The 25692-nt window shown below is 39.6% G+C and overlaps 2 protein-coding genes and 1 pseudogene across 2 annotated transcripts; all 3 read left to right on the top strand.

Moving 5' to 3' along the window:
• The first annotated feature begins 2762 nt into the window (after window positions 1-2762).
• On the top strand, window positions 2763-4448 carry LOC127774896 (bisdemethoxycurcumin synthase-like). The gene is made up of 2 exons (XM_052301185.1): window positions 2763-3006; window positions 3215-4448. Exons 1-2 carry the CDS (start codon window positions 2811-2813, stop codon window positions 4195-4197), a joined length of 1179 nt encoding a protein of 392 aa, XP_052157145.1. The 5' UTR covers window positions 2763-2810; the 3' UTR covers window positions 4198-4448.
• Window positions 4449-14526: 10078 nt separating this feature from the next.
• Window positions 14527-17960, top strand: LOC127774882 (bisdemethoxycurcumin synthase-like). The gene is made up of 2 exons (XM_052301174.1): window positions 14527-14764; window positions 16779-17960. The coding sequence occupies exons 1-2, from the start codon at window positions 14569-14571 to the stop codon at window positions 17759-17761; spliced, it is 1179 nt and encodes a 392-aa protein (XP_052157134.1). The 5' UTR covers window positions 14527-14568; the 3' UTR covers window positions 17762-17960.
• Window positions 17961-24051: 6091 nt separating this feature from the next.
• Window positions 24052-25469, top strand: LOC127775078 (bisdemethoxycurcumin synthase-like; annotated as a pseudogene).
• The last annotated feature ends 223 nt before the right edge of the window (window positions 25470-25692 follow it).

Below are 25692 nucleotides of genomic sequence, written 5' to 3'. Positions count from 1 at the left end.
CGAGACCTTGTCGGTGAGCCACACGGGAGGACGTCCCCACTGCTTGTGGCAGCCACCATGTCTGCCGCTCCACAAGAACCTTAGTGGGAGAGGGAGAGAGAGCGATACAAAGGAGAAAAAGTAGGGAGGGGAAAAGTCACGGGTGTGAAATGAGTGGTTGAGAAGGCCTGATATGTTTCTTCTCCGCAGGACGTCCAAGAGAGAGAGAGAGAGAGCGTTTCCGCAAAAATTAGACATTCTAAAAAGTAATTAGGAAAACAATTAATTTTTAAACGACTCTTTGCGGTCGCTATTCCTTCGAGATGAACGAGGCTCACCACCTTAGGAAGGGGGAAGTTTAGGTCATTTAATTCTCAGGGCTTGATTATGTGTCGATATTTCCTATTCTGCATTTAGTTACTGAAGATCCAGAACATTATATTACCAGACTTAACACTTCTTGGGCGCATTTTTGATCAACATTATTTATTGGGTCCATGATTCTCACGAGCACTTCTGAAGTTATGATCGATCATGAGATGCTTTGATGATTGTGCAGAGAAGATTTGATCGAGTGACTGATTTTTAGACTACATTAATAGCTTAACTGATCAAGAACTAAATATGAAAAATATGTTCTATGATTTGATCGATCGATCTCGAGTTATACGTTATGACATGTAAACTCCAGAGAAAATTGGGATCAGGATATGAAATCTAGTATTAGATATTATTTAATTACATACTCTAGTATGAAAACTATCGTGCAAATCGGGATACTCTTGAGCTGGCCAGGATATTTTTCCTGTAATGCAAAAATAATTACGAATTACAGATCAATGACGTGCGCCCGTGCAGATGCAATGGAAATATATATCGGCCACGTTGCCACTTCTTCTAATATAATAAGGCAATGTCGTTGCCTACTTTGCACGATGTGAGCTAATCACACGAAGTGGACAACAAGTTCGTCATGTGATTTGTTGTCTTTCTCCTTTGTGTGTCGAATGACAGATCTCACAATTATCCAAAAAATTTTACAAAAAAGCATTTCACTGAGCTTTGTGCGTACTCCCTCCGTCCCACAATATAAGGGATTTTGAGTTTTTGATTACAACGTTTAACCACTCGTCTTATTCAAATTTTTTTACAAATATAAAAAACGAAAATTGTGCTTAAAGTACGGTAGATAATAAAGTAAGTCACAAATAAAATAAATAATAATTTCAAAATTTTTTGAATAAGACGAGTGGTCAAATGTTGCAAGCAAAAAATCAAAATCCCTTATATTATGGGACGGAGGGAGTAATAGATAAGCCAACATATCGATATTACATTCGTCTTCCTAAATAAAACTAACATTTATATTTGGTTGTGAATTTTTTTAATAATTAAATTTGGACCATGATATACTTTTGCACATTTCCATTAAAATTTTTAAGAAGATAAATGATCATATATTACGTTAAAAATCATCACCATCAAATATTTAAAAACTGAGAGAGTAGTTTGGAACACATGTTTAAGTTACAGTTCATTTAAACTTGAAATGTTGGCTATTATTATTGATCCCGCATCAAAAATCAAAGGCGTGATGCCACATTTTAGATTATCCATTTTACAGTACATTGCTGATACAACCGTTTTTACGGACCGCCACTTCGAAAAAGCAAATACTCCATCCGTCCCAAAATATAAATATTTTTAGCATAGTACCAAGTCAATTATTTTCAACTTTAACTATTAATAGCAAAAAAATAAAAAAAGATTAATCATGTAAAATTGATGTTACTAGATTTATCATTAATCAAAGTATTACAATATGCAACTCTTTTTATTTAAAATATTTTATATTTATAGATATTGTTGGTCAAAGTAGCATCTCGAAGACTTTGTCGGAGTTCAAAAGCTCATATTTTGGGACGGAGGGAATAATACTTATCTCAGTCTCTAGAAACTTATCAGGACTAAAAAAATCAATTTTCAAATAAGTAATGTTTTTTTTTTGTTTCGGTAAAGCAAAGCAAATACTGGACCATGGTTTTAAGGCTAGCTATTCACTCAATGATTCTTGCCGATAAAATTCATCACAACAAAACAAATTAGAGTCTGGAGGTATAGATTTGTTGAGAAAAAAGGACCGTGAATAAAGTATTAGACCTAATTAAGTATATACATATGCAACATGTAATATACCTACATGTATTGAATTCAGACAACTTTTGAGTATGTACTTCAATACCCACGAGCCTCCCTGTGCCCACCCCGGAAGCAAGCAAACCAGGAAGAACAATACCAACAGCATTTTGAATGTAAAATGGGTAGATATGTTAGCATTCCTAAACATTTCTGTAAACTCTATAATTCAAATGGCCAGGAAGACCAAGAGCATTTTGACTGTAAGATGGACAGATATGTTGGCATTCTTACACTACCCATTTTCTATAACTCAAACTAGAAATGGGTCGAGGCCAGTTCTGAATTATAAAATTAGTACAAAAACTAAAATAACTAAAATATATATTTCTCCAAAAACGATTTGGAAAAATCATACATAAATTTAATTATGATAAATTGTGATTTGTTCAGATTTAAGCATGACATTGTGCTTGTAAGTTATATGATATTATATGGAGCATGTGATGATTTTTTAGGTTTTCTTTTAAGTCATTTACTAATGCAAACATAGTTGGGGTCTAGCTTGGGCCAGCTTGTCAAAAAACTAGTATAAAGCCACACAGCCAGAAGCTAAAATTTCCATCCATAAACACATCAGACTGCCATCTCCCTCAACTAGTTGCAAAATCACACGTCTTCTACTTCCATCAGCCATGCCTGGAGCAGCTACTGCCGCTGTTGTTGACAGCCGCCTGTGCAAACAGCACGCGGAAGGCCCTGCTGCGGTCCTCGCCATCGGCACTGCAAACCCCACAAATATCGTCTATCAAGATGGGTTTGCCGACTACTACTTCGGTCTAACCAAGAGCGAGCATCTTACCGAGCTGAAGGACAAAATGAAGAGAATATGTAAGCAGATCGATCCTTCCACTTCAATCGTTGCACTGTTCATCATTATCATCAGTTATTTTCTGTCTTGTTATGGAAAATGCTTGCATAATATCCTATATTTTTGTTTTGTAAATATTCGGCAACTTAATTGAAGTGTCTCCTGTTATTCTTATAACCTCATAGTGCTATGAACTAATTGTAAGAGATGTTGGTATTTCCTTTTCAGGTCACAGATCGGGAATAGAGAAACGCTACATCCACCTTGATGAAAAGCTCATCCGTGAGCACCCGGAGATCATCGACAAACACATGCCCTCCCTTGAAACTCGCGTAGACATCGTTACCACTGAGATCCCGAAGCTCGCGGAGTCCGCTGCACGGAAGGCCATCGCCGAGTGGGGCCGTCCGGCCACTGACATTACCCACCTCATTTTCAGCACCTACTCTGGGTGCAGTGCTCCTAGCGCTGACCTCAAGCTAGCATCACTACTCGGCCTCAACCCTTCTGTCTCTCGCACCATCCTTAGCCTCCACGGTTGCTCTGGAGGTGGTAGGGCCCTCCAACTTGCCAAGGAGCTTGCCGAGAACAACCGCGATGCACGCGTTCTCATAGCCTGCGCCGAGCTGACGCTGATATGCTTCTCAAACCCAGATGAAAGCAAAATCGTCGGCCATGGACTATTTGGGGATGGTGCCGGAGCAATCATTGTCGGCGCTGACCCATTGGTCGATGGAGAGCGCCCGCTGTTTGAGATGGTCCTTGCCTCGCAAACAACGATACCAGGTACCGAGCATGCACTTGGCATGCAGACCACCTGCAGCGGCATAGATTTCCACCTCTCTATCCAGGTGCCGATGCTGATTAAGGACAACATCCGGCAGTGCTTGCTCGACACATTCCGATCGGTTGGAAACATGGATCCTAATTGGAATGACCTCTTTTGGGCGGTGCACCCTGGTGGCCGTGCGATCCTTGACAACATAGAAGGCGAGCTTCAGCTGCAGCCAACAAAGCTTGCGGCAAGCCGCCATGTGCTGAGCGAGTACGGGAATATGAGTGGCACGACGATCGCGTTCGTTCTGGATGACTTGCGTCGCCGTCAGGAGAAGGAGGCAGATGAGCATGAACAACCTGAGTGGGGAGTAATGCTAGCCTTTGGACCAGGTATCACAATAGAGGCAATGGTGCTGCGTAACCCACTCTCTTGAAGTCTTATGGAAAATTAATTGCCACTATCTTATGCTTCTCTGGTATCTTATTACGGTATATGGCAATAAATTAATGCATGACACTATATCAATTGTCCATGCTTAAGTGGGATTATGACCTACCAGTGATGTATTGATGTTGTGGAATTCCTACCGAATGTTTGTGAAGATATTTGAGTTGTCAACTACTCAACTCTAGTATATGTTGTAATTAAACTCTTTATTGCTTTAATATGCTCTTTGATTGTTAAGTTTTCTGGATTTGTAAAAAAATGTAATACCATGTGTATATTTAAAACACCATATTGTTTATATGGTTTGCTTCAATCCGAGTTTTGATCAATTGAGATGTATTTTTAAAGAGAACACTTCGAAAGTGCATCCAGGCCTTAATTATTTTGGTGGTTAATAATTACAGTTCTAAATTATTAAAGAGTAAATTGCATTAGCTGTACATGAACTTGACAGGTGGGTGTAATTTAGTATATGAACTTGTAAAATGCTCGTTTTGGTGCATAAACTTGTCTGATACATGCAAACTAAGGCTAAAATGGCATGACAAGACCGATTTTTCTATGTTGAACATTATAAATTATAAATTAGTAGATGACGTGCATGCACATAGTAGAAAGGTTATATTTATAAACTTAGTTTCAACTTTATCTTTCTTTGTTTCTATCCTTTACATCATTACTCAGTTTTTTATTTTTTTATGCAATCATTATGCCTTATTATGTGTTTATCCTTCTTCGATACATATTTACATAGAGTTTAAATCAACAACAAAATCAACAAGATTAACCTTGCCATGCGATTTTGACCTTGTTCGCATGCACCAAACAAGTTTGTGTACCAAAACGAGTGTTCTACAAGTTCTTGTACTAGATTGCACCCACCTAACAATTCGTGTACCGCTGATGCAATTTACTCATTATTAAACTAGCGACGGAACTAAAATAAATATTTCTCCAAAAACGAATTGGACAAATTAGAACTTCCATAAATTTTGTTTTCTCATTAAAATGTGATTTTGTTTATATTTAAGCATGATATTATGTTTGTAAGTTATATTTGAACTTCCATAAATTTAGTTTTCTACATGATCATTGTATTGCTTGAGATAGAAATAGAAGAAAAATATACTCAATTGTGTGCTAGATATCGTGACTCTAATGATATGGCTTGTTATGTTGTTCTTACTACACAAGTTGATAATGATACTGTTGAACCATGTTCTAATTCTAAAGCCATCTCATGTGAAAATTCTTCTAAGTGGTTGACTGCTATAAGTGAAGAAATTGAGAGTCTTCATAAAAATCATACATGGGATTTGGAAAAGCTTTCCAAATTCTTCGAAGTGCAAATGGATTGATAAGAAGGATTGTATTTCTAGAGTTAAATCTGCAAGACTTCAATGAAGTATTAACTTCATTGATGTTTTGACCAAAGGGAAGGTATTAACTTCAATGAAGTTTTTTTATCTGTTGTACGCCACTTCTCCATTCTGGTGATGATTGCTTTTGCTGCTTTATTTGACTTGGAATTAGAGCAACTTGGTGTTAAAACTTTCTTACATGTTGATTTAGAAGAGAAGATTTTTATGATACAACCTGAAGGTTTTGCTATTCTAGGAAAAAAACATTTAATTTGTCATTTGAAGAAATCTCTTTATGGTCTTAAACAAGCTCCTAGGGAGTGGTATAAAATAATGGATTCTTTTATGATTGCACAACAATATTCATGAAGCAATTATGATAATTGTGTTTACTTAATGAAATTTCCCCATGGATCTTTCATTTATTTGTTGTTTTATGCTGATGATATGCTCATTGCTTCTTATGAGAAGTCACCGATTAATCAGTGTAAGGCTCAACTTAGACATGAATTGGAGATGAAAGATCTTGGTCTCGCAAAGAAAATTATTGGCACGAAAATTCAGCATGACTGCAAGGCTGGTAATTATTTCCATATCAGAAAAGATACAGGTATAAGATAGTTGACTAATTTAATTTGCGTAATTGCAAGCTTGTTTCTACACCTTTTGCTTCACATTATAAATTATCTTCAAGCCAGTGTCCTATTAATGAAGATGACAAAGATTATAAATCGCATGTTCCATATGCCAGTGCTGTTGGCAATCTTATGCATGGTATGATTTCCATTTGCGCAGATTTAGCTCATGAAGTTAGTGTGGTTAGCACATTCATGCATAATCCTGTCAAAGAACATTGAAATGTTGTTAAGTGGATTCTTCGTTATTTAAAAGGTACTTCTAATTTTGGCTTAATGTTTGATATGAATAAGGTGAAGATAGATGATGTTGTTTGGTTTGTTCTTAATAAAAGGTCTATTTCCGGATATTCTCTTTGTGTGGTTCTGCTGTCAGTTGGAAAGCTTCAATTCAGTCTGTTACTGCTCTTTCCACCATAGAAGCAGAATATATTTCTACTACTGAAGGTGTCTAGGAAGCTATTTGGTTGTGAGGTCTTATTCCTGAAGTTGGTATTCAGTAGGATGTTAATATTGTTTATTATGATAGACAGGGTGCTATTTGTTTGACCAAGAATCATATGTTTCATGCCAAGACCAAGCACATTGATATTAAGCACCATTTTATTCGTGATATTGTTGCTCAAGGGCAAGTTTTTTTGAGGAAGATACATACTGATGACAATCCCGTAGATATGCTTACAAAGTTACTCTCAGTAACTAAGTTCAATTATTGCCTATACTTAGTAGGTATTTGTGGTACTTAGCAGCCCTTCAGGGTTTTGGAGACATTTTCTTCTACAACATATTCTATATACCTATACAAATCATCCCCACCACTAGGAATTCTCTGCTTCCTGGTGCTTCCACGTCATCATTTTTTCCTAACCGTTGGATCTAATCTAATTGATCCACACCCCATCCCGGCATCCCGCATCCGCGTACGTCTTCCTTCCCCCCACGTCTCGCTCCGCCGGCCCCACCGCATCGCTACTCTCTCACGCGAGCGCACCCGCATCGGCTCCCTCTCCCGCATCTCTCTTCGCCGCCCCCACTGCATCTCCCTCCCAGCGATTCCTTGCCCAATCACTCCTCCCTGTCTCCTTGGCTCGGCCCCGCCTCCCTTGGACTCCCGCAGCTGCCATGGAATCCAAATCGATCCACTACGATGCAGTGTCTTTATCACTTTTCATCCCCACGGCACACCATGCAGTGTCATTGTGTCGCTTCTTCTCCTAACCCCTGCAACAAATCGATGGGGGCATGACGGCGACTCGAGTGGCCTAGCACGGCGCGGCTCAGGGATTTGGGTCGCTTCTTTTCTTTCTTCCGCCGTAAAAGCCACCTGGAAGACCAACTGCGAGGAAAAAACCGTCACCACCATCAATAATGGGCTTAATTCCATTTATTCCCTCCCTACAATTCATCCTCCGTTTAGATGAACCTCAAGCACCATCCCCTCCAGCTCAGAAGGCAGCGTCAACAGTCGGGAAATCCTCTTTCTGTATTTTCAATATTTGGTAATTTCAATTTGTGCTTGCCTGCAACGCAGGGGGTTCCAGGCTACTGGTCTCTCTTGCCTCGCCTCTTTGGAGTAGGTTACAGCATCGACGATTGGACGGCATAATTAACGAAGCAAGAGACGAGCAGGTGGTGGAGAGCGGGTTTTCTTTGCTACGCTCTTACGGCTATTGAAGCTTAGGCAAACTTAGCAGGCTTTCAACGAAATTATGACTATCAGACAGTCAGGCTGTAAAATATATATATTCTCTTTTGCCCTACACTCCTACTGTACAACACACATCCTTCTCCACATCGATTATGTTTGGATTTTACTATTGGTAAGGTAAGCAACCCAACATATCGATCTACTGAGGGATAGCAAACCGTAAAGATAATCAAACTATGTTTTCATTAAACATGCGCTTGGCATTTTGCCTTGCTGTAGGTTTCTGTCATTTGATTTTCTACTGTATTGACACCTGAAATGTGCTGCTCTCCTTCTTTCAGGTCATGTTACTACCGTGCAAACAACTACTTTGTTGCCTAAATAGGTGTGTTTTCTTTTTTTGGATAAATATAGCATTCATATATTTCTATGTGAAGTTAATTAGTTTTATTCAACTAAAATAGGATAGCTAAATGTACATTCAAAGAGATCATCATGGTTGTCTCTAATGGTAGAGAGAATCCCTTATATGCCACTCTAAATTAACCAGCTCCCTTATATGCCACTTCAAATTGGCTTCTCCCTTTTATGCCACCGGTTCAAGTTTCTCCTCCCTTTTATGCCATTGCCGTCAGTCCACCGTCAGTTGACCGTTAACTTCATTGTAAAAAGACACATTTGCCCTTTAGAATTAGTATACAACCAATAATAGGTATTTTAGTACTAATATAGCTACTAGATACAACATATGAAAATTGATTTTTTTCTGCATCACATGCAACTTTAGCCATTACCATCACAAATAAATTTTCAATGTAAGCATGAAACATGCAGTTTTTCAACAATATTTTTAATATAAAGAGCATTTTTCACTGATTCTGACAAAATTTTCTTCACTCAAAAAGGATTTAAAATAAATTAGTTATGATTTTTTGAAGTTTACACATTTTTTAGTTGAGAGGGCATATTGGTCATTTACGAAAAAAAATAACCTTTGACTAACAGTCAACTAACACTATAGTGGTGGGAGTGGCATAAAAGGTTGGAAAAACTTGAACTAGTGGCATATAAGGGAGAAACCAATTTTTAGTGGCATACAAGGGAATTGGTCAAATTCTAGTGGCATATAAGGGATTCTCTCTAAAAAAGAAGATAGCTCGAACAATTTTTTATTCTAGTTATCGATTTACTTTCGCTGAGCATTGTGAATCCATCCCTCTTTGTTGCACCATTTTGTTTTGTAGCTAGGTGCTTTTACATAATCAACCATGCCGGGATGTATACATGTGTGTTTTGCTTCCTTTCTTCTTTCTTTTAGTTAACAATCTTATGTTATATTCCTAGAAATTATTTTGTCATTTAGAAAGTTCTGCTGCAACGCGCAGGGTATCATCTAGTTTATAGGGTTTTTGAGTCAAGGAAAGGTTGTTGGATAATGACTCAAATATATTTAGTCCTAGGGTCTTGTTCAATATGTGTCTAAATATATGGGCCACCCTTCTACATGTAACCCTAAACCATCATAGTTGATTTTGTCTTCTATGGTTATTTTCTCTCTATATTAGAGGGATGTTTTCACGTAAAATTATGTATCTCTTTTGCATCTATTTTCCCTATCAATAACATTGGAGCGATTGGAGAGGATAATGGTGTGGAGATGTATATGAATCGAACTAGGACATTTAATTATTTGCCACTTTTAAGATGTGCCAATTAATGATTTGCCACTCGCTGTGTATGATGTGTGGGCCCTCATGTATCTATCTCATGTGTCTATGATATGTTGGTCAAGTGGCAAATCCTATATAACCACTCGTAAGAGTGGAAAATAGTTAATTATTTTGAATCCACCGAGCATAATTCCACGAACAAGAGTAAAATTCCAATTTTCATTTGCTTGGTAAATCAACTAATATGCAAGAGGATAAATTGGACAAAGTGGCCGAACTAAAAGAAGGATAGGAGGATAAGAAAAGGGAGAGGGAGTGAACGTGGTGTGGGTGGAGGGTGCAATGCAGTGCAGTACAAAGGGCGATGTGATGTGGTGTGCATGGTTGATCACCCGATTGAGATCCAATGGCCAGGATAAAATGAGGTGACGTGGAAGCACGAGAAAGTAGAAAGTTGCTATTAACTACACTAAGTGCGAATGACTTGTATACCCGCATATCATCTCCCATCAACTTAATTTTTCTCCATGCGTTTTATAGGTTGTATTACAAATCCATCAAACTTCTGCATGCTGATCCATAACAAAAAGGCAAAATTTGCTATAGGACACTGAAAAACCATGGCCTTTGCTGAGGGATATCGTAAGAACATGAATTTGCTTAGGGATACTCAAAAAATGTGGTAATTTATTGGTAGACAACATACACATTATTTTATGACTTTTTGCTATTTTGGAGGGAGAATTTTCACAACATGGGAGATTTGCCCCTAGGACCAATTAGTACAAAGAGTTTTGTTTTCTTTACAAATCAAGTCCCTGGTGCTTTGATGGAGTGGAGCCCGTGTGTCATTGTCTCGAGGAGGGAGAGAGAGCAGTAGCTGAGGCAGAGCCTTGCCGGCTGGCACTCCTTCACGGCGACGCTGACAGCGAATGGCATCTCCTTGGACGATGCGGCCAAATAGAGAAAGATGTGCAGGCTTCTTGCGAACCCGACGGTGGTCGTCTTTTAGCCGGAGGTGGCCAGAATTGACGACGGTGCTAGTCCGGTCGAGCCAAGGAGCTTATAGTTCGATGCTACCAAGATGTTTGTAGAGACGTAGAGACGCTACATTCATGAGGAATTGAGAGACGGAATCGAAGATGGCGGCGTTGGCCAGAGTTTGGGAAGACGACGACGATCTCATGATTCACGACATCTCATGTCAATTGATTGGGTCGGAGGGCTCCTAGGGTCTCGGCGATGACGATGGCGCGATGGATGGCCCGACCATGTGCCATGGTGCCCAGAACGTGGAGATGGTCTTGACTGTGACACAGAGAGCTCGCTCCGGAGTCACGTCAGCATGACGGCTTTCCTGTCGATCCGCTGCATGACAGAGGGTGAGGTCAAAAGTTAAAACATTCGACATGATGAGGTGAATAAGGAACAGGGAAGAGATGATGGAGAGCACGGCTTGACGACTAGCGGCAACACCTCCTTCTGGGCGGCCGACTTGGGAAGAAGAAATACGAGGGTAAAATAGACAATTTACGTGGTTTCTCCCTCCTCACATAAGTAAATATTATATTTTAATGCTTATTGTGTCCTTTAGCAAATTACCGTGTTTTATGAGTATTCTCGGACAAATTCACGTTCTTACGATGTCCCTCAGCAAATATCACATTTTTGGAGTGTTCTGTCTCAAATTTTGCCTAACTAAAATATATCCGCTTTCATCTCCAACGTAATTATTCTGAAAATAATTAGACCTTTTTGTATAAGTATTTTTACTGCATGTATTTTTGTGAGGGTTATATTAATAACACAGTATGAACTGTTCACTCTGAAGTGGGATTATCACCTACTGGTGGAGTAATGAAGTTTCATGTGTTGTAGAACTCTTTATTACTATGTCTTCTTATTATTATGCTGTAAAACTTTTAGAGCAATTGGTTTGGACATTGGTTGGACTGGCGGTGTGCGGCGGCGATGGGCAGGTAGCAAGGCAGTGGGGGCACCACCGGAGCTGTGAGGATGGAGGCCGACAATGGGCAGGGTTGGCAGCAACCTGAGCGAGGGAGGCCATATGGTAACTGTGCGGTCGGTGACAACAATTCCGACAGCATACGGGAATGACACTACCGCTGGATTATGGAGAAAGAGACGGAGGATGGCAGGGATGATGAAAAGGCTGAGGATTATATGGTTTTGTGGGCCTCACCTGCGCCGTTGACTCCTTTTGGCAAGCCGACAAGCCAAGAGTAGCATCGTCGTGCAGGGAGGAGTCAGCAGCAACCCATCATACATGTGTGCATGGGTGAAACGGGGTTGAGGAGGGAAGAAGTGATAAGGGGAGAGAGAAAGAGTCCACCCAATTCTTGCAATCCTAAATGGTCAAAAAACTGAATTTTTTTTGGGGGGCGGGGGGGGGGGGGGGGGGGGGGGGGGGGGGGCGGGCAACTGAGAATTAGACACTCCCAAAAATTAATTAGGAAAACTGAGCCACCCCTGTAGAACGTCCCAGCCAAACTTGCCGCTCTCCATGATCACCGTTCCTTTGAGATGCATGGGGCCACCTTAGGAAGGGGATGTTTAGGTCATTTAATTGTCAGAGCATGATGATTATGTGTCGATGTCCTCCTATTCTGCATTTAACCACTCAAGATCCAGAGTACTGTTGCCAGACTTAACACATCTCGGGCGCGATTTGATCCATATTCCTTAATTTATTGGGTCCTTGATTATCACGATCACTTATGGTCGATCATGAGACGCGGGTGATTGTGCAGCACAAATAATTATTTTAAGGGATTGTATAGATTATATTAATTTTGGACTTGTTCGGCGGGAAGGAGGCGGTGGTGATGTATATCAGCGGTTGTGATACATCATGCATGTGTGCGTGCTTGAAACAGGGATAAGAAGTGTAGAAGAGATAGGGCGAGATAGAAATAGTCTACACGAACCTCGATGCAATTCTAGGCGTTTAAAAAGTGACCGTCTTTTAGGCAAAACTTAGACAATCTAAAAAGTTAATTAGGAAAACAGTTACTTTTTAAACGACTCTCCACAATCGACATTCCTTCGAGATGCACGAGGCCCACTATCGTAGGTTGAGGAAGTTTAGGCCATTTAATTGTCAGGGCATGATTATGTGTTGATATCTTCCTATTCTGCATTTAATCACTGAAGATCCAAAACATTATATTACCAGACTTAAGATTTCTTGGGCGCGATTTGATCAATATTATTTATTAGGTCCTTGATTCTCACGAGTCACGACCACTTACGAAGTTATGATCGATCAAGAGATGATTGTGCAGGGAAGATTAATATTTGAGTGAGTCAATTTTGGACTACATGTCTACATTAATAGCTTGACGATCAAGAACGAAATAAGAAAAATATGCTCTATGATTTGATCGATCGATCTCGAATTATACGTTATGATATGTAAACACCAGAGAAAATTGGGATCGGGATATGCAATCTAGTACTAGATATTATTTAATTACATACTCTAGTATGAAAACTATCGTGCAAATCGGGATACTCTTGAGCTGGCCAGGATATTTTTCCTGTAATGCAAAAATAATTACGAATTACAGATCAATGACGTGCGCCCGTGCAGATGCAATGGAAATATATATCGGCCACGTTGTCACTTCTTCTAATATAATAAGGCAATGTCGTTGCCTACTTTGCACGATGTGAGCTAATCACACGAAGTGGACAACAAGTTCGTCATGTGATTTGTTGTCTTTCTCCTTTGTGCTTTGTGCATCGAATGGCATCCCACAATTATCCAAAAAAATTTACAAAAAGCATTTCACTGAGCTTTTGTACGTACGTTATTTATACTACCTCCGTTTTTATGTAATAAATACATAAGCCTGTTAACATTTCGATATTACATTTGTCTTCCTAAATAAAACTAACATTTATATTTGGTGTTGAATTTTTTTAATAATTAAATGTACTTGGACCATTATATACTTTTGCACATTTCCATTAAAGTTTTTAATAAGATAAATGATCAAATATCACGTTAAAAATTAACAGCATCAAATATTTAAAAACCGAGAGAGTAGTTTGGAACGCATGTTTAAGTTACAGTCATTTAAACTTGAAATATTGGCTATTATTATTGAACCTAGGAACAAGATAGTAGTTCCAAAATTTAAGGTGTGATATCATATTTTGTATTATCCATTTTACAATATATTGTTGATACAATTTTTTTATGGACCGCCACTTCGAAAAAGCAAATAATACTTATCTCAGTCTCCAGAAAGTTACCAGGACCAAATAAATAAATTTTCAAATAAGTAATCTTATTTTTCAGTAAAGCAAAGCAATAATGAACTTATGATTTTAAGGCTTGCTATTCACTCTATAATTATATATTGCCGATAAAATTCATCACAACAAAACAAAATAGTGTCGGGAGGAATAGATTTGTTGAGAAAAAAAGACCGAGAATAACGTATTTGGCCCAATTAAGTATATACATATGTAATGCGTAATATACCTACATGTGTTGAATTATTTTCGGACAACTTTTGAGTATTCACTCCAATACCCAAGAGCCTCCCTGTGTCCCACCCCTGAAGCAAACAAACCAGGAAGAACAATAACAACAGCATGGGTAGATATGTTGGCATCCCTGTAAACTCTATAACTCAAACTTGAAATCGGCAGCTCTAAATTATTTAATTAGTAACTGGACTAAAATATATATTTCTCGAAAAACGAAGTGGACAAATTAGAACTTCCATAAATTTAGTTTTCTCATTAAAATAAGATTTTGTTCAGATTTAAGCATGATATTCTGCTGGTAAGTTATATGATTTTATATGGAGCATGTGATGATTTTTTTAAATATTCTTTTAAGTCATTTACTAATGCAAACATAGTTGGGGGTTAACTTGGACCAGGTTGTCGAAAAACTAGTATAAAGCCACACAGCCACAAGCTAGAATATCCATCAATAAACACATCATACTGCCATCTCCCTCAACTAGTTGCAAAAGCACACGTTCTTCCAATATTCCATCAGCCATGCCTGGAGCAGCTGCTGCCGCTGTTGTTGACAGCCGCCTGTGCACACAGCACGCGGAAGGCCCTGCTGCGGTCCTCGCCATCGGCACTGCAAACCCGGCAAATATCGTCTATCAAGATGGGTTTGCCGACTACTACTTTGGTCTAACCAAGAGCGAGCATCTTACTGAGCTGAAGGACAAAATGAAGAGGATATGTAAGGAGAACAATCCTTTCATTTCGATCGTTGCATTGATCATCATTATCGTTAGTTGTTTTTCACAAACTCTAATGAGAATAAATTTTGCAAGCGCTTAAATTTTTAGGACACTCCTGCCATAATTCATTATAAACCATACAAATATTTATACTATACTACGTAGAAAGAAGAGTGAAATGATGTTGGAGTTCAGCCAAATTTTATTTAGAGTAAATTACATTCACGGTGCATCAACTTGGCAGGTAAGTGCAATTTGGTGTAAAAACTTAAGAAATGAGCGTTCTAGTGCAACAACTTAGCAAATATGTGCAATTTAGGCCCTATTTGATTCAGCTTAGGATTATTATAATCTGGATTATTATGAGTAAGCTGAAACAATGAAACAAACAAGTAGATTATTATAATCTATAAGCCAGATTACTATAATCTAATAATCTCCTCTGGAGGAGCTTTTTTCAGATTATGGGTGGCTAAAGACCCACTACCCTTAGATGCCTCCAATAATTCAGAGAAACAAACAGCTCGCAGCTTATTCTATGTCAGCTTATTATAATCTAGCTTAGAGTAATCTGATTTAATAATCTAGATTACAATAATCTTAAGCTGAAACAAACAGGGCCTTAGTATAAGAACTTTATAAGTGATCGTATAAATATAACAACTTGCAAGGTAGGTACGATTTTGATACAATAAACTAAGAAATTATGCAACAACTTAATTACTTGGAGCATTTTCTACATAGATTCAATTTAAGTAATTATTTTGACAATATACTAGTATGGATTTGTATAAGCATATTTATATTTTTATTATAATAATTAATAACTTGAAGTCAATTAAACTGGATGTAAAAATTATTATATTTCAGTTGATATTTGAGAAGGTAAAGAAAACGAAAATTTTTTTTAAGGTAATTGGATGTAAACTGTATATGCAATATAATTACTAAAGATTAAATTTAATATCTAAGGTAATATCTGTAGGATTGCTATGTAATGGCATTATTGACATCGGGAAAAAAACTCACCTAGCATATGCCTAGCCAAATTGATGCACCAAAATACAAATTGTCAAGTTCTTGTAGTAGAACGCACATACCTGTCAAGTTGTTACACTCGGACGCTCAATTCTTAAGTTCTTGCACTATATTGCACCCACCTGCCAAGTTGTTGTACCGTGGGTGCAATTTACTCTTTTATTTATTTCGCGTGTGGGATGCAATGTGGATGCATGGGGTGTGGTTGCATCCCAAAATTTTTGAAAAAAAATCTACTATATACAGTATATACTTGGTACATATACGCAGTATGCTCAATACGAGGCCCACTTAAGGTCATCCAGGACTATATGCTCCATTTGAATTTCTACATTATTTATGTCATTGTATTTGTACTCGCTATATTTAAGTGTTTTGCTAGTATATTTTTTTCACTTTATCTCTTATCTTGAATCATAACAGTAAAGTTTTGCATCTCCATCTCTGAAATCCTGGATCCACCACTAATACCTCGTTAAATATGATAGTTTGTCATATAATGTCCCTCCTGCTCATCAGGCTACCATCTCGCACCCATGCCACTGTACTCGTATAGATTTAAAGACTACGCTTTTAACAAAAATACAAGAGATCTACAGAGTAGTCATAGCAATAAATCCATGGATCTTAATAAATTTGTACTGAAAAATAGCACTTACTTGTCTATATGTTGGCACCGGGAATTGAGTCTTAGTGGATAGAGTTATGCACCCACAAGTACATCATCAGACCATGTTTGAACGAAACATATGTGCTAATCCAATCTTTCAGCACATTAAACTCATGATTATCTTCCTAAAAATAGGACATATATAAACCATTTTTCTTTTATAACGGAAAATGCTTGCATAATATCTTATATTCTTGTTTTGTAAATATTCGGCATTTTAATTGAAATGTCTCATGTTATTCTTATAATCTCTTAGTGCTATGTACTAATTGTAAGAGATGTGGGTGCATCCTTTTCCATTTCAGGTCACAGATCGGGAATAGAGAAACGCTACATCCACCTTGATGACAAGCTCATCCGTGAGCACCCGGAGATCATCGACAAACACATGCCCTCCCTTGAAACTCGCGTAGACATCGTCTCTACTGAGGTTCCGAAGCTCGCCGAGTCAGCCGCACGGAAGGCCATCGCCGAGTGGGGCCGTCCGGCCACTGACATTACACACCTCATCTTCAGCACCTACTCCGGGTGCAGTGCTCCTAGCGCTGACCTCAAGCTGGCATCACTACTCGGCCTCAACCCTTCTGTCTCTCGCACCATCCTTAGCCTCCACGGTTGCTCTGGAGGCGGTAGGGCACTTCAACTTGCCAAGGAGCTCGCCGAGAACAACCGTGATGCACGTGTTCTCGTAGCCTGTGCCGAGCTGACGCTAATATGCTTCTCAAACCCAGATGAAAGCAAAATTGTCGGCCATGGACTGTTTGGGGATGGTGCCGGAGCAATCATTGTCGGCGCTGGCCCAGTGGTCGATGAAGAGCGCCCACTATTCGAGATGGTCCTCGCCTCGCAAACAACGATACCAAGTACTGAGCATGCACTTGGCATGCAGACCACCGCCAGTGGCATAGATTTCCACCTCTCTATCCAGGTGCCAACACTGATCAAGGACAACATCCGGCAGTGCTTGCTCGACACATTCCGATCGGTTGGAAACATGGATCCTAATTGGAATGACCTCTTCTGGGCAGTGCACCCTGGTGGCCGTGCGATCCTTGACAACATAGAAGGCGAGCTTCAGCTGCAACCAGCAAAGCTTGCGGCAAGCCGCCATGTGCTGAACGAGTATGGGAATATGAGTGGCACGACGATCGCGTTTGTTCTTGATGACTTGCGTCGCCGTCGGGAGAAGGAAGAAGATCACCATCAACAACTTGAGTGGGGAGTAATGCTAGCCTTTGGACCAGGTATCACAATAGAGGCAATGGTGCTGCGTAACCCACTCTCATGAAGTCTTAAGGAAAATTAATTGCCACTATCTTATGCTTGTCTGGTATCTTATTACGGTATATGTTAATTAATCAATGCATGACACTAAATCAATTCTGCATGCTTAAGTGGAATTATGACCTACCGGTGATGTATTGATGTTGTGGAGTTCCTATCTAATGTTTATTGCTGTTTTTTCTGTATTTGTAACAAAATTTGTAATACCCTGTGTATAATTGAAAAAGCATATTGCTTATATGAGTTGCTTCAATCCGAGTTTGGATCAATTGAGATGTATCTTTCAAGAAAACACTTGAATAAGATCAAGTCAGTATTTTGCAAGTGAAAAAGTGTTCCAAAACAAGATAAAAAGATGCAATCAATTTCAACTTAATCTTTAGTAATTAAGATTGTTTTTCTTCTCAAATATACATGAGAGTTGTGTATCATTGCATTAATGGAAGAACGGAGGCGTAAGATGCAAATACAAATAATCAGAAAAGACAAAAAGTGAGAAAACAAAACATGAGCAAAAGAAGAACAAAGTGCCTCACCGAGGCTCTCCCAACAACCTGAATCATGGGCCTTCTTAACCGGGATCTATAATCAACGAAATTCCCCTAGGCTCAATAGGTGAGCCTCGTCACTCGCTAGAACTAGTCGAGAAGATGATTGGGGCAGCCTCGTTGAAAACACAGGCGTTTCGATGCTTCCAAATAGAACAAGCCCTAAGAATGATCATATTATTTATACCCTTCCTTATAGCCCGTTTTACCAAATTCTTGTGTCTTAGCTAGGGAGATCGATCTGCTTTCAAAACCGGCGGCGCGTTCATCTTCTCGTCGTTCGATCTGATCAGCGAGAACAATTCTGACACCGGTGTGTTCTTCGATAGATCCATCTGATCGGCGGCGGCATACGCGCTTCATCCCACGGCGAGTTCTTTGATGAATCTGGTTGGTGGCGGCAGGCGTGCGTCCTCCTGTCGTCTCATCGAGTTAATCGGCTCGACGTGATTGAGTTTTCGGCGCAGCAATCCGAAGCGGAGTTCTTTTTTGCTACCACGCATCCACCGAAGAAGCAGCAGCGCAGGAATCCATCTTAGCTGCACGGCTCTGGAGGAGGAAGAAAAATCAATTGAAGATACTGCTCGCTTCGTGTTTATGTGAAGTTCCAAATTCCTGTTGGATTTTTGTACATCCACAAAGACTTTATATCAGGGAATTTCTTTTCTTTTGGAATCTATTATATATATTTTTTTATCTGGAATTGTTTCTCCAACATGTCATGTATCAAATTTGACATTGAGAAGTTTGATGGCACGATTAGTTTTTGCATATGGCAGGTTCAAATGAAAGTTGTTCCTACACAAGTTGATGTTCGGAAGCGAATATGATTGATCAAGGGGAAGATAGGCTGTGTTATCTGTGTGAATGGTACCGTATACATGTTCTTAAGAAGGAATCACAAATACCGTTCCAAAGCAGCATATTTCGACAACACTGAATAGCTTGATGATCCACCAGGACCATGCAAGGGTGATAGAGTGTTCCAAATGACGAAAAATCTCAAAGTTTTTCTTTGAGAAGGCAAAAAAGAAGGAAACCAAGCGGAAGCGAAATGCGGAAGGACCAAGCGTGCTATTCAATAGATATATAGATACATCATTTTATCGGTGTCATGCACCTAGAGAAAAATGTATTCTATAGAACCATTGGGACTTTAGTAGCCATACCAAGCAAGACAAATGATGGACTGAAGTCACGTAATGTAACAGCCCGTCCTCCAGAACCGCGTAGCCTAGACCATCCAATGGGCGGGCCCACTTACACATACCACTCCCCTTACACGTTTATCCTCGCTTTGTATAAAAGTGTTAACCCTGTAGTGATATGGTTGGAGGGACAAGCCCACTCTTGCTAAACTAGCAAGATGGTACTAAACATACGCATACAGGTCTTATTGGCCACACATGCCATATCCTAATTATACCAGGATGTCACACACCCTCCTCAAAGGACCCGACATCCCCGTTGGCCCAATTTACCCATATAGTCACACACAGGCATATAGGTAAATGTCTAGGAACACACCCCCTCTTAATGCTTAGTGCAGTCCGCCTTACACAGAGCCCACATGTGCCATATACCCGCACATTGACCCGTACAAGCAACCGCGAGGGTCGGAACTGATACCATTTTGTAATGGCCCGCCCTCCAGAATCGTGTAGCCCAGCTCGTCCAACGGGCGGTCCCACTTACAGATACCACTCCACTTATACTTTCGTCATTGCTTCGTGTAATAGGGTTAACCAGGGAGTGATATGGTTGAAGGGACAAGCAAAACTAGCAAGGTGGTACTAAACATGCTCACGCAGCTATTCATGGAAGAAATTTGGGAACGGGACTACGAACCCAATATGCAGATTCCACCGTTTCGGTGTCAATGAGTGAAACACCCAGCTGGCGTGTTTGTGGACAAATTTAGACGGACAATTGCTGACCTTGACAACGTAAGCCACAAGAATAACCCATTGGTACTTGCCGATCGAGCCACTCAAGTTTTTTACGTGACTAACCCCATCTCAGTTGAAGAAACACATAGTTATTTCCGGAAAACAAAGGATTTTGGGAGTTGGTGATGTTGAAGATGTTGAGGCATACAATCAATACGAGAACATGACACTATTCATGGATTTTTGAAACTACATTAAGCTTGTAGAAGAAACAATTAGTGAATCGCCGAAGCCGTACATGAGGAATAAAGGAGTAAGGAAGAATGTGAACGGCTAATAAATGTAGTCGCTGTTCAATATAAATATGAATCAATGAATATTTACATATTAATGTGTGACATGATGGACGATGAATTTTTTATGGATGGTGAATTTTATATTATTTGTTCTCATGGTTTTTGGTGTTTAAAAAAAGAGAAAAGAACTAAAATTTATAAAATAAGAAAATAATGATATATTAGTTACTGATGGTGACATCATGGAGACTCTAATAGAAAAACCTGTGGTTTACGTTTTGGGGTGAGGGTTGGGCTGGGTGGGGGCACTACTAGAGCCACAGGGATGGAGGCTGGCAGTCGGCATGGTTGGTAGTAGGGGCGAGGGAGGCTGTGTAGTTAGGAGGAGGTGATTGGCGGTGGTGATTTTGAAAGCTATGGCAGTGCGCCACTGCTGTTCAATCAAGAAGGAAGAGAGGGAGGGACGTGGGAATGGGGAACGGGAAGGAGGCTTGTCTGGTGGGCCTCGCTGGCACCGTTGACCCCTTCCGGCCATCCGGCGAGCCAGGGGTGGTACGTTCGGCGGGAAGGTGGCGGCGATGATGTATATCAGCGGTGATCCATCCTGCATGTGTGCGTGCTTGAAATTGGGATAAGAAGAGCAAAAGAGATAGGGTGAGATAGAAATACTCTACACAAATGTTGATACAATTCTAGGCGTTTAAAAAGTGACTGTCTTTTAGGCAAAAATCAATTAGGAAAACTGTTATTTTTTAAATGACTCTCCACGATCGCCATTCCTTCGAGATGCACGAGGCCAAATACCTTAGGAAGAGGAAGTTTATATCATTTAATTGTCAGGGCATGATTATGTGTCAATATCTTAGTATTCTGCATTTAATCAATAAAGGTCTAGAACATTATATTAGCAGACTTACCACTTCTTGGGCGCGATTTGATCAAATATTATTTATTGGGAACTTGATTCGACCACTTATGAAGTTATGATCGGTCATGAGATGCTGTGTGGATTGTGCAGAGAAGATTAATATTTGAGTGACTGAATTTTGGACTACATGTCTACATTAATAGCTTGACGATCAAGAACGAAATAAGAAAAATATGCTCTATGATTTGATCGATCGACCTCGAGTTATACGTTATGATATGTAAACTCCAGAAAAAATTGGGATCAGGATATGCAATCTAGTATTAGATATTATTTAATTACATACTCTAGTATACAAACTATCGTGCAAATCGGGATACTCTTGAGCTGGCCGGAATATTTTTCCTGTAATGCAAAAATAATTACGAATTACAGATCAAAAATATATCCGCCACGTTGCTGCTTCTTCTAATATAATAAGGCAATCTCGTTGCCTACTTTGCACGATGTGAGCTAATCACACGAAGTGAAGTTCGTCATGTCATTTTTGTTGTCTTTGTCCTAATTTGTGCATCGAATGACTGATCTCACAATTATCCAAAAATATTTACAAGAAACATTTCACAGAGCTATGTACGTAATTTATACTACCTATGTTTTTAAATACATAAGCCTGTTGACATTTCCACATTACATTCGTCTTCCTAAATAAAACTAACATTTATATTGGTTGTGATTTTTTTTAATAATTAAATGTATTTGGACCATGATATACTTTTGCACATTTCCATTAAAATTTTTAATAAGATAAATGATCAAATATCACCTTAAAAATCAACATCATCAAATATTTTAGAACCGAGAGAGTAGTTTGGAACGCACGTTTAAATTACAGTTCATTTAAACCTGAAATGTTGGCAGTTATTATTGAACCTTGCAATAAGATAGTAGTTGCAAAACTTAAGACGTGATTATCCATTTTACAGTATATTGCTGATACAATCGTTTTTATGGACAGCCACTTTGAAAAGGCAAATAATACTTATCCCAGTCTCGAGAAAGTTACGCGGACTAAAAAAATATCAATTTTCATTTTCAAATAAGTTTTTTTTGTTTCAGTAAAGCAAAGCAACAATGAACTCATGATTTTAAGGCTAGCTATTCACTCAATAATTATTGCCGATAAAGTTCATCACAACAAAACAAAATAGTGTCGGGAGGAGTAGATGTGTTGAGAAAAGAAGACCGAGAATAAAGTATTAGGCCCAAATAAGTATATACGTATGTAATATGAAAAAGTATATATACATCCCTAAACTTTATATTGAAGTCTGTCTAGCACATTGCACTTTAAAATCAGACATCCAACCCCCCTGAACTTTGCCATACCATCCATATTACCGTTAAGGTGGTTTTGGATGATGGTTTTGCATATTTTAGAAGCTTAAATTGTTGAGTTGTGATCCAAATTCATTTGCACTTAATAAAGGCCAGATTCTGCCGTAGTGAAGCGGAAGCCCGTCGCCGGTAGGCTTGGTTCAGAGCCTTTTAGGGTTCCACCTTTTACGGTACGGATCGTAATGCCTTTTAGGGTTCTACCTCATATATATATCTCTTGTAAGCCGCCGTGCGGCATTGTAACCTCACCCGATATAGTGAAGATATTTTACTGGCTAGTGCCCGTGGCTTTTTCTCTCCTGCTTTAGGATGGTTTTCCACGTTAAATCTCGTGTCTTCTGTGATTGATCTATATTGTTCTTTATCGTTTGTTTGCCTATCGTTTCCTAACATAAACGATAATTTTGAATAACTAATGTAACATATTTACGTATCATCAGTTATAAATCATCAATTTATCCTTATATAGTGATATCATGATATTATTATATTGGTGCTTGTTTGTTAGTGAGAGCAAATAAAAGGCAAAAGGAATGATTTAAGTCAAAATTTTTGTATATATGTCCAAAGTATATGACATGTGATCAAACTCATCCAACTTATATACAAATTAGATTAAAAAAACCACTATGCAAAACCACCTTAGGGGGTTACATCAACGGTATTCTAAAGTTTAGGGGGTTGAAAGTCCAGTTTTAAAGTTCAGGGTGCTAGACGGAATTCCATCAGAAGTATAGGGGGTTATTAGGATTGGAAAAAGTCTACATGTGTTGAATTATTTTCGGACAACTTTTGAGTATTCACTTGAATACCCACGAGCCTCCCTGTGTCCACCCCTGAAGCAAGCAAACCAGGAAGAACAATACCAACAGCATGGGTACACATGTTGCCCTCCCTGTAAACTCTATAACTCTATAACTCAAACAAGAAATCGGCAGTTCTAAATTATTAAATTAGAAACTGACCTAATATATATATTTCTCCAAAAACGAATTGGACAAATTAAAACTTCCATAAATTTAATTTTATCATTAAAATGAGATTTTGTTCAGATTTAAGCATGATAATCTGCTTGTAAGTTATATGATGTTATATGGACCATGTGATGATTTTTTAAATATTCTTTTAAGTGATTTACTAATGCAAACAAAGTTGGGGGTTTCCTTGGGCTAGGTTGTCCAAAAACTAGTATAAAGCCACACAACCAGAAGCTAGAATATCCATCCATAAACGCATCATACTGCCACCTCCCTCAACTAGTTGCAAAAGCACACGTTCTTCCGGTTCCATCAGCCATGCCTGGAACAGCTACTGCCGCTGTTGTTGACAGCCGCCTGTGCACACAGCACGCGGAAGGCCCTGCTGCGGTCCTCGCCATCGGCATTGCAAACCCCGCAAATATTGTCTATCAAGATGGGTTTGCCGATTACTACTTCGGTCTAACCAAGAGCGAGCATCTTACTGAGCTGAAGGATAAAATGAAGAGAATATGTAAGCAGATCAATCCTTCCACTTTGATCGTTGCACTGATCATCATTATCTCTAGTTATTTTTCATAAACTCTAATGAGAATAAATTATGCATGCACTTAAATTTTCAGGACACTCCTGCCATAGTTCATTGTAATGATGTTGGAGTTCGGTCAAATTGAAATATGTCCTGCCATTTTTATAACCTCAGAGAGCTATGTACTAAATGTAAGAGATGTGGGTGCTTCCTTTTCCATTTCAGGTCACAGATAAGGAATAGAGAAACGCTACATCCACCTTGATGAAAAGCTCATCTGTGAGCACCCGGAGATCATTGACAAACACATGCCCTCCCTTGAAACTCGCGTAGACATCGTCACCACTGAGATCCCGAAGCTTGCCGAGTCCGCCGCACGTAAGGCCATCGCCAAGTGGGGCGTCCAGCCACTGACATTACCCACCTCATCTTCAGCACCTATTCCGGGTGCAATGCTCCAAGCGCTGACCTCAAGCTGGCATCACTACTCGGCCTCAACCCTTCAGTCTCTTGCACCATCCTCAGCCTCCACGGTTGCTCTGGAGGCGGTAGGGCACTCCAACTTGCCAAGGAGCTCGCCGAGAACAACCGTGAGGCACGCGTTCTTGTAGCCTGCGCCGAGCTGACGCTAATATGCTTCTCAAACCCAGATGAAAGCAAAATCGTCGTTCATGGACTGTTTGGGGATGGTGCCGGAGCAATCATTGTCGGCACTGGCCCATTGGTCAATGCAGAGCGTCCACTGTTCGAGATGATTGTTGCCTCGCAAACAACGATACCAGGTACTGAGCAAGCACTTGGCATGCAGACCACCGGTAGCGGCATAGATTTCCACCTCTCTATCCAGGTGCCAACACTGATCAAGAACAACATCCGACAGTGCTTGCTTGACACATTCCAATCGGTTGGAAACGTGGATCCTAATTGGAATGACCTCTTCTGGGCAGTGCACCCTGGTGGCCATGCGATCCTTGACAACATAGAAGGCGAGCTTCAGCTGCAGCCAGCAAAGCTTGCGGCAAGCCGCCATGTGTTGAGTGAGTATGGGAATATGAGTGGCACGACGATAGCGTTCGTTCTTGATGAGTTGCGTCGCTGTCGGGAGAAGGAAGGAGATGAGCATCAACAACCTGAGTGGGGAGTAATGCTAGCCTTTGGACCGGGAATCACAATAGAGGCAATGGTGCTGCGTAACCCACTCTCATGAAGTCTTAAGGAGAATTAATTGTCACTATCTTATACTTCTCCAGTATCTTATTACAGTATATGGTAATTAATTAATGCATGACACTAAATCAATTGTTCATGCTTCAGTGGGATTATGACCTACTTGGTGATGTATTAGTGTTGTGGAGTTCCTATATAATGTTTGTGAAGATATTTGAGTTGTCAACTGCTCAACTCTAGTGCATGTTGTAATTAAACTCTTT

This window comes from Oryza glaberrima, chromosome 5 (genome assembly GCF_000147395.1).
Source record: "Oryza glaberrima chromosome 5, OglaRS2, whole genome shotgun sequence".
In the NCBI taxonomy this organism is placed as follows: domain Eukaryota; kingdom Viridiplantae; phylum Streptophyta; class Magnoliopsida; order Poales; family Poaceae; genus Oryza; species Oryza glaberrima.
The sequence above is the reverse complement of the archived record's forward strand: the minus strand, read 5'-3'. Positions and strand labels throughout refer to the sequence as shown.

Excerpts from the sequence above, each read along its gene's own strand:
- LOC127774896 (XM_052301185.1), top strand. The coding sequence starts at position 2,811 with ATGCCTGGAGCAGCTACTGCCGCTGTTGTTGACAGCCGCCTGTGCAAA. Across the intron at positions 3,007-3,214 it reads GGACAAAATGAAGAGAATAT|GTCACAGATCGGGAATAGAG; the intron begins GTAAGCAGATCG and ends TTTCCTTTTCAG.
- LOC127774882 (XM_052301174.1), top strand. The coding sequence starts at position 14,569 with ATGCCTGGAGCAGCTGCTGCCGCTGTTGTTGACAGCCGCCTGTGCACA. Across the intron at positions 14,765-16,778 it reads GGACAAAATGAAGAGGATAT|GTCACAGATCGGGAATAGAG; the intron begins GTAAGGAGAACA and ends TTTCCATTTCAG.